At 27.2% G+C, this 16557-nt stretch overlaps 1 protein-coding gene across 1 annotated transcript; it reads right to left on the bottom strand.

Moving 5' to 3' along the window:
- Nucleotides 1–1167: 1167 nt before the first annotated feature.
- Nucleotides 1168–3135, bottom strand: LOC111042344 (E3 ubiquitin-protein ligase XIAP-like). Its single transcript, XM_022326920.1, has 2 exons — nt 3069–3135; nt 1168–1828 (listed from the first exon to the last, which is right to left on the bottom strand). The coding sequence occupies exons 1-2, from the start codon at nt 3133–3135 to the stop codon at nt 1413–1415; spliced, it is 483 nt and encodes a 160-aa protein (XP_022182612.1). The 3' UTR covers nt 1168–1412.
- Between the last annotated feature and the right edge of the window lie 13422 nt (nt 3136–16557).

Here is a 16557-nt window from a genome sequence, read left to right as displayed (position 1 = left end):
TAATTAATCCTGTTTCTGTTTTTTTTTTTATTATATTGATATAAATTCTACGGTAAGTATTAATGATATAAAGTTCAAAGAGTAAAAAAAAAAAAATCTACACTAAATTTATTTTATGCCATTAATTCCTTTAAAATTATATCTGATAATGAATTATTGTTGAATTGAAGTATTTCATACATAAAACAACAATCATCGATCTGTATACCATAAACGTTAAAATAAAAATTTTGAATATATTGGTTTGTAAAATCACTTCACTGACAAGATGATGGTAGAATACTGATGTCTGCTTTAATTAATGCATACACTGTATCGAAAGTTGATTGATATGAAACCAACTTGTTCTGCTTTTCATCAATATGCGAATCGACACATTGTTGTAATTGTTTTAATCGATGTAGGTCGGTGTATGATCAGGTGATAAAATTATCATTAGCAATCAATTTAATTGTAAACTGATTTAAATTAACTGAATAATACATGTTATCAGTTATTTTTACACGTTTACAATTAGTATGTAGATTATTAGTTATTGAACTATAATTGGTATCACACATTAGTGTATACCACTGTAGTAAATCCAGACTTATCATTTTTTTAGTAAAATTACATTGTATTATTATAATAAGAGAAATCATTTTATTAACCATCAATCCGACTGTTACACTTTTCTTGCTAAAAGGTATGATATCGAATACTGACTTTGAAACAACAACTGGAATCTTATTGTATTGCGACGTGTTCTTTTTGATATAGACGATTTCTGCTGAGTATTTCTTAAAACGTATAAAAATAAATATAACAACTTAACAAAACATGAATCACGGATGTCATTAACGCTTATATCGTTACAACACATATTTGAAAACTGAGGTTATAACTTGTTCAAGTTCTATTTGTGGCGCAGCTTTTCCAGACTGTAATAGTGTAATAGTTGTTATTATTTTAGAGGTTAAGTAATGTAATATAAAATTGTGTGATCTCAACAAATTCCTGGTGAAGACTTGTAACTTATTAATTTTTGAATGTTCCTAATAATTATGTATGTAAACCTTGTGTATTATAAAATAAATGCTGTTTTTCTCCTAAACAAATTATTCTGTAGTTCTATAATAAAATATAAGCTACTATTAATCTAATTATATTAAAATGAATATAAAAAACTAATGTGAACGTGAAATCAAATCAAATAACGTGTAGAGGGGGGTTAATATACTTACCTGATCCATTGAACCTGTAAATTACATTTTTTAAAACCCAGAATATTCAATTAAAACATGACGCGTTATTTCACTAGACAACAAGTTCACAGGGTATAAAATCAAATACAAACACATTTAAGTCTATAAATTCAATATTTATTTCGTAATGCGTGCACAAAATTTTTAAATATAATTAATGTAAGTAAACTAACAAGTGGTGTCATATGATTTAGACTCATTACAATCGCAAACATGACCTGCTTTTACATATTCGTTTTTTACATTTTCTATAAATTCATTTCCCTTACATAGTAAAACAAATATACATTTAGGATTCCATTTTGCATGTTCAACCCACGGTATGTCATCATTTGTCCATTTTTGTAAAACAAGTCCACAGAAAAAACATTCAACTATATCTCCTACTCCTGTATATCTGAAACCAGATTCAGATAATGTATATTTATTTTGACACGAAGTGGATGGAAAAGAATTATATGATTTTAATCTCGATAAAAATGTTGTAGAATCTGAATATACTGGATACAAATTATTTCGCGCCAAATAAACTAAAGATGGAAAATCGATTGAAAATTTCTGTAAATTTATGGTTTTTGATAAAACTGAAAATATTTAATCGTAAAAATCAACAAGATAAAAATAAAAAATAAAACACAACTTGATTGATCAACGGTTCATTAAAAACTAACTAAATATTTTAAATGAATTATGTATTATTTAACATCATGTCTGGTAATTAATAATGTAACTGGTTGAACATTTAAATTTTTGTTTTGAAATTACAGGGAGATTAGATGCACTGTAAGCGGAATTTTTTCCCTTGATTTTTTTCATCTCCCTGTAAAAATGGAGCCAAACTCCCCAAACACATACTACTTATGGGCTATCTGTCTATTCTATAATCAATGGTTTTACCAACGAAACCTGTGGGGGCTACCTTAACCTACTCACCGCCGGTGGCAATTTGAACACAAGCATCAAAATAAAGAATTTTAAAATTTTAGAATTTTAGAATCCTAAACAAATGGTTCAATGTTAGATGGTGATCGATGGTCCAAAGACGAGGGTCTATAAAGACGGTTTGGGGTAGAGAAAAATGATTACAAGATCACACAGTAAATGAAACGTATAATAACGTTTTTCAACGTATTTTCGAAAAGCGTAAAATAATTTCACTATTTCTTTTGATTATAATTATTATTGTATCCACGTTTACGGTATACCTACCTAAAGTTTCTGAAGATAATACATATATTTTAATAATAAAGTAAAATTGTAAAATATCTATATCAGATCGAAACTAGTATAACATAATTATACGATCGTTTTGTTTAGGATATTAACATATTATTCTCAAAACGTTATAATTAATGTTTTTCAGGAAAAGCAAAAAATGAAATCACTACGCGCCCTCACATGTGTAAAACGGAGACAACACAAGCTGCAGGTACGGCGTCCGCTTGATACGTCATATGTGACCGTACGGCATACATTACGAATCGTCCCTTTTGTCAGTAATAAAGATTTATTATTTTATATAGGCCCGTTTTCTTTATACAACAATCTCGCGGTTATTTATTAAGAAGTCTATTAAATATTAAATATTATTCATTATACAATAGCGGTATTATAATTATTAATATGTTTTCATAATATTATGGGAGAATAAAAATCAAAAAAATATGACAATTTCCTAAAGATAATCCACGAATCGTCAATTATTGCTGACCACTAGGACAGATTTTAATTTTTTAACGATATGTTTTTGATATATTACAACATTGCGATTGGTAACCCGTATGTTTGAATCGCCGAGTATAAACCATTCGATGGTTGACTTACCAGGATCGCATCCGACTCCGTGAGTCGTGACTGTAGAGGTTGGGTCACATCGTATCAAATCCAACATAGTAGTGATGGTATTTAATACATTTCAACATCAAAATAATATGTACTTATATGCAAAACAGATTTATTAATAATATGAATAAAATAATAATTAATAGGTAAGGAAAAATGTTAGGTTTTGCAACTAAAAACTAATTTAAATCATGATAATTTGCAATAATATTAAATATTATTCGCAGGTATTGAGATAAAGTGTACAGTGGTAATAATTTTCAGATTTTATTACTAAATCGTAATAGCTTTTAAGACTAACCGTATACCTACTCAATAAATTATAAAATAAAAAAATTGCTCCCTTTGTGGTTAAAATGTAAATAATTATTTAATTCCTGGAAATATTTTATGTCATAAATTCATATACACATTTATTTATGTAGTGAAATATGCTAAAATATGATTTTATATGAATATATTCTCTTAAAATGGAAGTATGCACTTTTATGTACAGTTCTTGTAATAAAAAAAATACATAATTTATTATTTATATCACCTTTTCCGGCACGGAGGAAGTACTATTGAGTGTGTCGTGAACTTTGTGATTAATTCCTAGAACAATAGGCGCAATTTAAGGGGGGCTTGTGTGTGCTTAGCACCAAATTTTAAATTAGCACCCCCGAATTTGTTTAGGTTAATTTACATTTCAATAGTCATTATGCAAGTATCTATAACCATAAGATAATTTGAAAAAAATTTAATCGGCTTCAGAACCCCAGTTTTCTCATTGAAATTTTGACCTTACCAGGGTCCAATACCACCACAAGCATATTGTTCGTAAGGACTTGATAATTTTCGTCAAAGCATAAATGTAATTAATATTTATATCGTACACAATGATATTATTTTCGAAATATTTATATACATTATTTTAAGCTATTATTATTGACTACATTTAGGTATATTGAATACATTACAATTTGTACTCAATGCTATTTATACATAAATCGAATCTATTCACACCGTTATACTGTACTACCTACGTGGCTATGACTTCAAGTTAAAAACAGTTACCACTATTATAATAATTAATTTATTATGACCATATCACTCATTAATCACTCGTTTCATCCTCATCCAAAAATACCAGTCCACGGGCGTGACGTTACGGAAACTAAAAATTGGAGGTTTCGTTACGGAGAGTTATCTTAGCCATAGGACATAGGTCGAGGTTATTTATTAATTTATTAATTATCATTTAATGAACATCAATATAAATTTAGGATCTCAGCTTATAAACTGGTTGTAGCTTGGATGTATAATACATACAGTACAATTTGTATTAAATTAATTAATTGTTAGTGCAATAATGAACTTTTGAAGAAATTAATAAATAATAAAGATTTAAAAAAAACATAAAACCGATGCCCTATAATCAAAATATGCCAGGGAGCTGTTCAAGTTCTATAGCTAAGAACTCCCCGCGAAAAAACGTCTGTGAACTGGTTTTCTTTGACAGTTACGAAATGGCAGTTTGGCCACCCCTGGGTATTATATTTTATATTATCTTAGTGGTTTTGACGGTCGAAAGTGTTTATTTTGAATTTTATAAAATTTGTTGTACTTAGTTATAATAGGTAGCCAGTTCAGAATTTTACTAACCTATCCTTTATGTACATAATTTGTACATGGTAGCACAAAGTGTCCATGTTTCACGTATAGAGTTTTACCCGGTGACCTGGTCGTAAAAAGTGTACGCGTTCTGCAACCTATTATTACACCCGACCGCACAAGCTTTCCGCGGTTCGCACTTTTAAAGTTAGACTATACAAAGTGACTTAAAACCAGTAATTACATATGAAATCGGCCGGTGGTAAACTCTCCCGATTTTTAAAACTAGTTAACTCTCCCGGGACAATATTATGTTTACCTGAAGGAAAAGTGTAAGCTCTTCCAGGTCAACTTTATGTTTATCTGAAGTAAATGTGTTAACGCTCCTGAGTTGATTTTAAATGTTATTTGCTACACTATGAATTGGCTTCACTGCAGAGATTGTGATTATCATTTTAAATATTTTCTATCAATTGTATTACCGTCAAATATTAATATGTATTTGTAATTTAAATATTTTATTACTGTCAATCTATTTTTAATTTAAATATTTAAAACGATACTGACTATTTGACTCAACCAAGTTTTTCAACCTTACCAACTGAGTAATACGAATAATGTCCCATGCCCGCCTAGCTTAGTAGTACTGAAGTATTGTAGATCCGGAAGAGCTTAAGTCATGTTCTCGTTAATTAGACCAGAAGTAGACCAGGGAGAGTTTACACGTTCCCGTCAGGTAGAATTGAAGTAGACCCGGAATAGTTTACCATCAGGAGAGTTAACAGTCGCCTAATCGGTACCGTTTTAAGGTAAAAAATAAGTAGGTACCAAATTATAGTTATTGGTTTTTATGTATCTACCAATAGCTCCAGGTAGTGGGTAATGAATATTTTGCCTATAAAAATATAATAGAACGCCATACGGTTCGATAAATACTAAATTACCGTTTACCTTTTTACCCTTCAAATACAAATAATGTGTTTGGGCGAGTTTCTTATACCTGCCGTGTTTGAGCGAGTACGATACAATATCAAATATTAAAGATGAAATATTATATTGTGTGTTGTATCAATCTTAATAATTATGGCACAAATATCAGATTTGGTCCAAAATTGTAAACTTGAACTTTTTATAGAGTCTTATAATGTTTATTAACTAAAGTGTACCACATATTATACTAAATTTCACTAACACATTGCTATTTCTACAAATTCAATCAAACGCAAACCGCCCAAATAATAATTGTGAATTGTGATTGCTGATTTACTATCGATGTGTGAAAGTACCTAATGAACGAAATTCGTAATTCAATAATTAATAATAATATTTTTTGATTGCAAAAATCTGAGTGTTATACCTACTATTTCAAAAAAAATCTAAATAGAATAATTTTCAGTTATATCTCTTATGTCCCAAACAGTAATTATAACAACAAAAATCATATAAATGCGTTTGATTAAAAATGTTAGATAAAAGTATATGCCTTTTGAACGAATTGCTTCTATGATATTGAATTGTAATGTGTTCGGTAATTATTCTGTATTATATACTATACTATACTATACTTCTATTTATAAATTAACAGTAATTGGTTTAAATAATACTTAAATACTTAATACATGTAACATGTTCATGGCTAAGTCACTATTTAAATCAATATTTAAAGAAAAATAATTAATGGTTTTTCAAAAATATACTTTTTATGGCTTTCCTAATTGATACATAATATTATATTCTAGTGTTCTAAGTTATTCAACGATATTTTAAATTATATTTCTGATTATATTTTCTACCTACTCACATCTTTTAATATGTACTTATCTATGAGCACATAATTAAATATTGAATGGACTAAAATGCATAAATATGTATTATTTAAACTAATTAGTAAAAATTATACACACATAATAATGCACAATTATTAAATAGGGTTCAATGAGCAATAAGTATTAGAAAATAAATCTTTTTTAAGTAGCGTTGTGTGACTTTTGTAATAAGCATATATAGTAGTATATGTGTTTAAAAAAGAAGTTTTGTCCAATTATATTTATTATTATTATTATTATTATTATTATTATTAAATAAATCTGGAATTAAAATAAAATTTCCTAAATATGTATATTATTGTAATTATATGTACTATATTGCATACCATAATATAATATCATATTATTATATAATACAAATTATGTGTTAAAAATGATCGAATAACATTTAAATTTTAAACGTTAGTCCATTAGATATTATTCAGTATTAAAACATTTATTTTAATTAACTGTAAAATTCATGAGTCATAATTGTTAAAGAATTTGTTCAAATTCCCGGTGTGGGTTTTAAGTATAGTTATCTTGCCGGAAACCGGGAATTATTCGTGACAAGTGACTTGGATTTGCTTTGCAAATAATACACAATTTTATCAATAGTTGTAAATTATATGTATTTAAAGGCCATAATCCGTGCTAAAATAAATATTTCGAACTAATGGTCTAAAGATGATACTATCATTTATAATACAAGCGTGTTATTTGTTAAACAGTATTGTTTAATATTAACCTTACCATAGTCCAATAGATTGACCTTCGGCGGTCGGAATAACACACTAACACGACTGAGTCATTGCTAAAGTGTTGTCTATATCGATGTGTTTAAATTTAAAACTATTATGAAATGCAAGTTATTATATTTTATCGTTAAATCCTATCTGTTGAACGGAAAAACGCGTACGGTGTAAGCATAACACATTCATATATTACAATAGATAGGTACACATCATGTACAACGAATGGTTTGCAGACGAGTACAACAACTAAATAATAATATAATAATTATTCCAATTGATTTTTATTTCTAACTTTTTTTTTTTTGAACGGTATAATCTATCAACCATTTAACCAAGTAAGCAATCTAACAATAATAAGCACGTGAGAGCACACCTATGCACACCAATAGGTACATTATACACACAATGTAGGTATATATAAATAAATATATATAATATATATTGTAGGTTTATATAAATATACCAGGAGTACACAGAAATAAATGTTAACTTATACATATTATATATTATGTTACAGTTGAAATCCAAAATCTGTTAAAAAATAGTTTTCGTAAATCCCTTTAGTAAATTTTGGTTTTGGCTACTTAAAACTAGAATTAACTAAGACATTCGCATTTAAAAATATTTAACTTATTTTTGTTTAGTTTAAACTAGTTGTGCCTGAAATATATTGGTGAAAACGATTATCAATTATTGCAAATTGGTAATTTTTATATTGATAGTTTTAACTAATAAAAAGTAGAATTATAAGTACGTACTTACTATTAAGACAATTATTATGTTTTTTCTTTTTTTGTCGAAATTTTCACTTGAAATATCAAGCTGAGGGAAGTCAGCTAGCAGTAGTACCCAAAGAGTATTTAAAATCTAGAGCAAAAAAACGTAATATATACATAACGATAACTGAAATTGAAATATTTCATTTCGATTTCAAGCTCAGGCCTAATGCACATAAAACTGTGTTATTTTACTCAACCGGTATAATAACATTATAAAGGTTTTATGCATGATCATTGAAAACACATGAATTATTTTGAATAATTATTTTGAACTACAATAATATAATTATTGAAATAAGTCTTTACTAAATCGATAGATATTATCAGCTTTACAGCAGTAAAATATATTTGTCCGGAACGTCAACTCTCCGCCTCGTCATCGGTTATTTCACAGTCGCCAGAAAGGGTTGTCCAACGTCACCCATTGGTATTAGCGAAAAGTGCTTGGGGTGTAAACCATCCCACAATACAGTATTTAAAAAAAATATGTTCATAACGAGGAAATGAAGGGGATGAAATGTCCGTTTTACAATCTTAATAAGGTGAAAAATTGAGCTAATTCCAATTTCATTTATCAATTTTTTTATATTATCACATCTCTTTGATTAGCAGGTTTCTATATGATGACCAAGAAATGTTATTTTACAAGTGCACGCTAGAGGTCAAAAGCTTGCCCATATCGAGTCTGAATATGGTAGAAAAGTACAAACTATGTGATAGTATTATCGCAACAGTAGGTATCTTAATTCGTATAGTATCTCTATAATGTAATACACAATACACGAACACAGCTATGGATATGGGTATAAATACATATACAGTAGAACTCCAATTATCCAGACTAATTAATGTCAAGGGTGGTCCGGATAAGCAAATATCCGGATGATTGACGTATAATATATCAAAAGTTATATAATTGTACGAATATATTGTACGCATGTATTTATTATTAATATATAATATGTAATATAATTTAAAAATCCGTAACCATAAACAAATGATTTTATTATATATTTAACTGAAAAAAATAATCCTTAATTATTGGAGTTCGATTTGTCTTGCCTCTTAAACCATTTAAATGCCAAATTCAATGCACCAAAAGCTTCAGAATTTGTAATGTACCTACGTCTAAATGACGGATGTTATTAAGAATAATATATAATATATATTTTTTATCTAATCTAAAAACGACTACTAGACAGGTGTAAGAATAACGACACTCGCCGTTTTTTTTTCTCATCCGGTTAATTGGACGTCCGGATGGTTGGCGTTCGGATAATCGGAGTTCTACTGTATAATAATAAATAGTTAAATTATCAATAGCATATATAAATTATATATATATAATGTTTCTTCCAAATATAAATGGATTTTATTTTTTTTTATTTATTACCCGAAATGACGACGTCGTCAATCGTCAATAATATATCATATACTATTATATTATACAGGGCGATCCATTTAAGAGTATACACTAATTATTTCAAATATTTTCTATGCTTTTAGATCTATGCTTTTCTAAAACTGTATAATATTTAAACTTTTTTCACCCTTAGGTAATACCCTAATATTTATTGGTGAAACCACAATCAACTTTTGATTTTCATATGAGAACATAAAATAAAAATCTCTGAAATTTATAAAAAAAATTTTTTAATGAATTTTCGCATTAAAATTTTTATTTTTCGTTATTTGGTTTGCGATAAACAGTTCATCCAAGTTTGGTGGTTTAATGAGGTGTTATGATTCATATTTAATGAAGTGCTACAAATATCCAGTTACCTATCTAAATAACGAGTTTTCTACTAATTATTCGTTGTAATTCGGTATGTCTAATAAGTCGATAGGCTAATAAATGAAATGGGTTCAAAGTACAATAGTTGTTACTTATTAATTGTTACCTTGGGTTGAACAGTAACGAATTTAACACTTATAAAGCCTGGTCTTTACAAATAAATAAATATGATAATCAACACCTCCTTGGCTCCTAAACCACCAACTTTTGAGGATCTGTATCTCGCTAACGAAATAACAAAAAATAAAAATTGTAATGCTAATATTCATAAGTAAAATGATTTTATTAATTGATGACCTTTTTATCATATGTCCCAATTGAATATCAAAAGTTGATAGTGGATTTAACAATAACTGTAAGGTTGATAACAATTTTAATTTAGAAAATCATAAATCTAAGTTTTTAAAAAAAATTTCAAAAAGAGTTAATACTTTTTGAAATAATTAATGTACCCTCTTAAATGGATCACTCTGTATACTATAATGTTATTACTGTTACTTGATATTATGTAACATCTTTCATTAAAAAATTTTTTCTGATGTACACTACAGAGTAATTCGACAATTGTACAATTTTTTTTTTATCACTTTTTGAATTTTTTTTAACCGGGCACGTACTGCCAGAGTGGGCAATGGAAATTGTGTCTTCATTAAGTTTTTGGAGAAATATTGACTACATACCTAAAAAAAAAATTTTAATAAAAGACATTGATGATTTTTAAGCATGACACGTTTTTGATCAAATTTATTAAGTTTTTTTGAAGTAACTAAAAACCAATAACAGTAATATTTTCACCAGTTGTTTATATTAACATTTTCAATACACCTTTAAATTCCAAATAATTTGTATTTTGAAAAAAATTTCGATGATTATTAATTTTGTTTTTAATTATTATTAATAAAATTATGTTCTTTAGATCAAAATACTCGAAAATTGAATACAAGGCTATTTATAAGTTATTGTTAATCGAAAAAAAAAAGTTGAGCGCAAATCCACAGTCGAAATTACAAATATTTGCAAATTATTTTGAGTTAGAAATTCATACAATTTCTATGTTTAAATCTAAGATTTGAAAATATAATATGCAAGATTCTTGATAAATTTTCTTACCTTATCAAAAACTATGTCTACTGCATTTAATTCGATTTCTCATTGAACGATTATCTTATTTTATTGTAATTAAAAAATGGATAACCATAGATATTTGAAATTTATACAAAATGTTTGTTGAATCATTTACTGAACTTGAAAAATATTTTTTAATATTTTGACTCGTTTGGAGTTGTTTACTGATATTTTAAATTATTTAAGACTTTTTATATATATGTCAATATAATGATGCTTGTTTTGTCAAAAAGCTTGGACATTAAAATACAAGGGTCCTAATATACATAAACATATATAAATACACATACGACATACACTATTTGTTTTTATAAACATTTATAATTCAAATTTTGACAACACTTATATTAAATTCAAAATGTACAAATTATTTTGTAGTTAAATTTTTTTTAAATATTCAACTTTTATAGGTAAGGATTTCTACAACCCAATTTAATAAAAGGTTGAAAGTAAGTATTTAAATTTGTTGAAAAAATATTTTAAAAATATATTAACGCAATATTTTTATAGTTATTTTAAGTTCAAATTTGGACCTAATAACAAATTTTAACCAAGAATAACGGTTTTATAGTTATTTTGTTGTAATTTAAAAAAATTATTCGTGAGTACTTGAAACTTTTAGAGTAGGTATAGGTATTATTATATTTTATACACACACAATGACTTTTCAAATGTAATTTTTTGTCTAAAATGAACTTAACCTACTGTAGTATTAACAGTAAAATAAAATACTTTAATCACGATAATATTATCAAATATACTAAGTAATATTAAAGGCTAACAGACCGCTCAGAATCATTTAATGTATACAATGATTTTATATCATTAATTCAAATTTAACACCATCCATTACAGTGACCTACTTGTAACCTACTGTACAGCAAAGCAACATCCACTTCCCAGCTTTTAAAAATTATAAAAGCTTATCACTGTATTATTATGAAATTTGTTAAGAAGACGCTACACACTCATTAATTGTGGTCTCCATTTTACAAGTGCAGCGTAACATGCTATTCAGAAGGCATGAATCCTGACCTCCTGACCTTCAGAAGGTCTCGTATTATGAAAATGGTAAGAACATAATCCGTGTTTGTAAGTAGAGATTTTACGTTAGTTCAATTTTTACCAAGTTTTGCGTATTTCATGTAGCGCAAATTAAATATGCTCAGAACTCATTTAAAAAATAAATTATAGTAGAAAAAACACACTTACAAACACGGATAATGTTCTTACCATTATATATTTTATAATAGGTCGATTCGCTCAAATAAATACGAACAAATCTGAAGGTAATCTGATCGTACATTTGTATAATATGTTACGCACTGTAACGCGGAAACGGAATCAACAAATAAGGCGTGTGTGGAGTTCTCTGTTTGAAAAATTTTTTTTTTTATGAAAATGTGAGTACTTACGTTGTTTTAAAAGTGTCAACTGTTCAAAATATATACCTATATATCGTTAATACTCAATAGTGTTAGTTGTTGTGAATAAATACAACGACGTCGATAGTTTAAATAAAAATTAAACACACATTTTATCTACCTATTTTTTTTCTTGAAAAACAAGGAATCTCAAACTATTATGTATAACATCATTCTAATACTTATTTTATATCAGATGATTATATCTAGACCAATCTAATATTTTAAAAGGTAAGCGCTTATTAAATCATCACAGAATTCTACCCCTATGATCGCAGTGTCGTCATTTGGGGAGTGCATGATAGGCATTTGTTTTGGGCCGCAAGTCCGCGGACACTATTTAAGCCATTGCTAAATAAAATTCAATCATGATTCATGGATCGTGCTATTACGTAAAAAATTATTGGGTATTTGTATATTATGTATTAATAATTTATGAATATTATATAATAAAAGAATTGTAGTCTATGGAACGCTTGTAAATAGTATATCTACTCGTTTGGATTAGCCATTATTGACGTTTCAATTTTATACATTAGAAAAAAGCTACTTGTATTAATATAAAATGTAGTTGTAATGTAATTTAATGTAATGCGTAATTGTTAGTAAGCGTTTTTTTTTCAGTTGTTATTACGAGCTGGTCAAAATGTTTACCCCCTTCTCAAAAACTGAAATGACGCCAGTACATCAACGGCCATGAAAAATACCGAGAATGGAATTATTTGGAATGACGTCACTGCTATCGAGTGGCGGGGCACCTTGAAACTGTAAACAGTGTAAAGCGTAACAGTCTTGTCATTGAAGCCGTATGTCACGATTGACAGCTACACCGAACCAAACCACATAAGACAAGCCTATAATATTATAATAATATATTTGCAAGTCACAGCTGTAATCATTTTTTGCATATTATCGTCAAGTCTACTGATTCAGTAAGTAAATACGTTTTATATTATGTTGTTAAAAAATACGAATTTTTTATCTGCTTTTGACAGCGCTGGCGTGTATACGTTGTATCTGTCTTACAAACGCGTAAAATAAGGCAAATTGTACGTTCTAAATAATCCATTAAACTCTTATCGGAGAGAATTGACCTATATACAATTTTAAAGTAAGAATCTAGTGAAAAACAAGGTTTTTTTTAATTTTTTAATGTTATAGAAAGTTGTAAGTACTTAAAAATATTGTCTTACTATACGCGTTTGTAAGTCGAAAACAGCATGTATAAGTAGTAGCGTCTTCTTATTAAGATACAATATTTGGGCAGCATACAATATTTAATCTAGCCCCGGCCGACTGATTTTTATAGAGTTTAAATTTTAATAATCTTTGATGAAGTATTGGAGTTATGATTTCTGAATGTGCATTTTTGTTTTTAGTAGTCCTGATAGTATTAGTTTTTTCTATAATTACCAAGGCTGGGCATTACATAGTTAAAAATTAAAGTTAAGTTAAAACGTTAAGTTAATATTAACTAAGTTAAATAACTCGTTACTTTTTTTTGAAACTAAATTTTAACTTAATAAGTTAATTTTTTTACAAATTGAACGTATTAACTTCAAGTTAATTACACACAGATTTATCACAATTAAGTTATATTTTAAATTTGATACAACCTAGTGACATTTTAACTCATACGCCACACATACCGAGAAATACGTTATTACTTATTACCTGAAATTATTAAAATAACCTAACTCATGGGGAAAAAATTATTTATGAAAATCATTGTTAACGCTCCGATTCAATACATTGAAGCTAATAGTAGAACTTGTATAATTTGTGTATTTACTATTTATACTATTTTAAATGCCCACCCTAAATCCTCAGTAATTATTGCTAAGCATACTACATGGTTGGCCACGCATGGGTGTGCAGAAATCTAAACTTGACACAACTTTCAAATTTGTCATTCATTTTCAAGGTAACCTATTTTTCTTACAGATTCGAAAATAATTAAATTTATTATTAAGTTGATTTTAGCTTAATTAATTTTTATTTTATTCATTAATTTTTAACTTAACGAAGTTATACAAAATACTATAGTTAACCTTAACTTATTTTTTCTTATATTAACTTAACTTAACGAGTTAAAAAAAATCGTTAACTTGCCCAGCCTTGATGATTACCGAGACACAGAGTATGTAACTCTTACGATTTAACAGTCTTCGGTAAAAGATTTTTGTTTCCATACTAAAAATAATTCAGAAACAAAAACTAACTTTCGTAATATCTTTTATTATTAACTAATACATTTTTATTTTTACAGATCATGATTCCATTATCAGAAGCTGAGGCAGAACTATGCGTATTTGATGGATTTAAATATGGACTAGAGCCCGATAAGATTATGGACATGAGAAAATCTTCCATCACCAATAAATTTTATTTTGCGATGACATGGTTAGATCATGAACATGTAGAATGTTTAGATGCGGAAACTGCAAAAATTAAGTGCCCGGACTTAGTTTGCGAATATTATGAAAGTATAATAAATGGAAGAGGTAAATACAATTAAACTTTATTTTATCTATACCTACATATATTTTAAGTACTATGAATTTTTAACATTGTGTATTCACGTCTACCACACTCGTATGATTTCTATTACTTCGTAAATAAATAAAATAATCTTTCATTTTATATACAGATTCAAAGTTCGCATAATATATTTAAGATATATACTTAAAATAGTCATCCCTCATCGACTTGCATATGATTACGAGTAAAAATTTCCTATATTAGTCATATGTCATCATCTCAAAAAAAAAAAAAAAATATTTAGTTATTAGAGCACGTTTAGTAAAGACTTCATAATCGTTTATACCCATTGAGTTTATCTGGTTATTATCTTGCATATTTGGGACGCAATATAATTTTGAACATTTGATAAGACAATTAATACATTACAAATAATGATACCTATTAAATATGTCAATATAAGACGGTGAAATTGTATACAATTAAATAATAAATAGTAAAATAATATTGTTGAATATGATACTATATGTATGTGTCATGTGTGTGATTTCCTGTGGTTTAAATTTTAAATTTTTAAAAATGTTCACTTACCTATCTGATGCTAAAAAAAAATCCTGGTTAAAGATTAGAAATATAAAATATGTTTGTAATATGTACCAAACCATCTCTAATAGCTTACAGTTTATGTAAACATGTTTAAAACAGTCACCACATATTTAAGTTATGCACTAATGAATTACTTGATGCAATGATCGTACAAATTAAAAACAAATATATTAACCCTATAATTCATATGACATTTAAATGTTGTGTTTACCTAGCTATACATGTATGTAATATGGATACACTAATTCTGAAATCACAGTTAAATCAAAATATAATAATACTAAAAAAATCTTCAATTTCATTAGTTCAGCATAAAACTTACATTTTTTTATGTGAAGGTTTACGTTATTAAACGTACTTTTACAATGTTTTAAAATCTATTTTATTGTATATTATTATTTTTGTTTGGCAGTTCATTTAAACTTCAAAAATAATTTTGACTTAATAAATAAATTTTAATACTATATACTGCCTTATCAGATTGTACCTAAATTGGAAATAAAAACATTTTTGGAGTTATTTTCAAAAACGTATTTTTGATTTAATTTTCTGCCTAAATGCTCATTTATATTAAATAGACATTTTAACTATATTAAATTACATATGTTATAATAGTTTTATAAACACACCCCTAAACTCTGAAGTAGTGATGTATAATTTCAGAAATTTAATATTTAAGAAATTCAAAAACTTAGTTTTATTTTTCAATAGAGCTTACGTTTTACTTTACTTTAAGGCATGTAACAATTAAAAATATTCATTGGGTTTTCAAGTATAATTCATAACATCAAACATATACCTACTGTACACATTTTATTAATCCACATATTTTGTCTTTAAACATAATTAATAAGTACAGAGAAATTATTAACATTTAATACTATAGCATTTGCAGGAATTGATATTTTATCACAACAAAATTAATGTAAATAAAATAGAATAATACAAATTATTTTCGAAAGCTTCCCTTGGAAAGTTATGAAAGCATCTTTTAATGCTGTTCTGACCACTGGTGGACAATAACATCACAAATTACAGAATTTGTATACATCTATGTAGGTATTTGAGAAAACCCGTTAAATATAAATTTACCTATAAAGCATAAAAT

This window comes from Myzus persicae, unplaced genomic scaffold (assembly GCF_001856785.1).
Source record: "Myzus persicae strain clone G006 unplaced genomic scaffold, MPER_G0061.0, whole genome shotgun sequence".
NCBI lineage: Eukaryota > Metazoa > Arthropoda > Insecta > Hemiptera > Aphididae > Myzus > Myzus persicae.
This window is presented reverse-complemented; position numbering and strand designations above follow the sequence as displayed.

Excerpts from the sequence above, each read along its gene's own strand:
- LOC111042344 (XM_022326920.1), bottom strand. The coding sequence starts at position 3,135 with ATGTTGGATTTGATACGATGTGACCCAACCTCTACAGTCACGACTCAC. Across the intron at positions 1,829-3,068 it reads CGGAGTCGGATGCGATCCTG|TTTTATCAAAAACCATAAAT; the intron begins GTAAGTCAACCA and ends AAATATTTTCAG.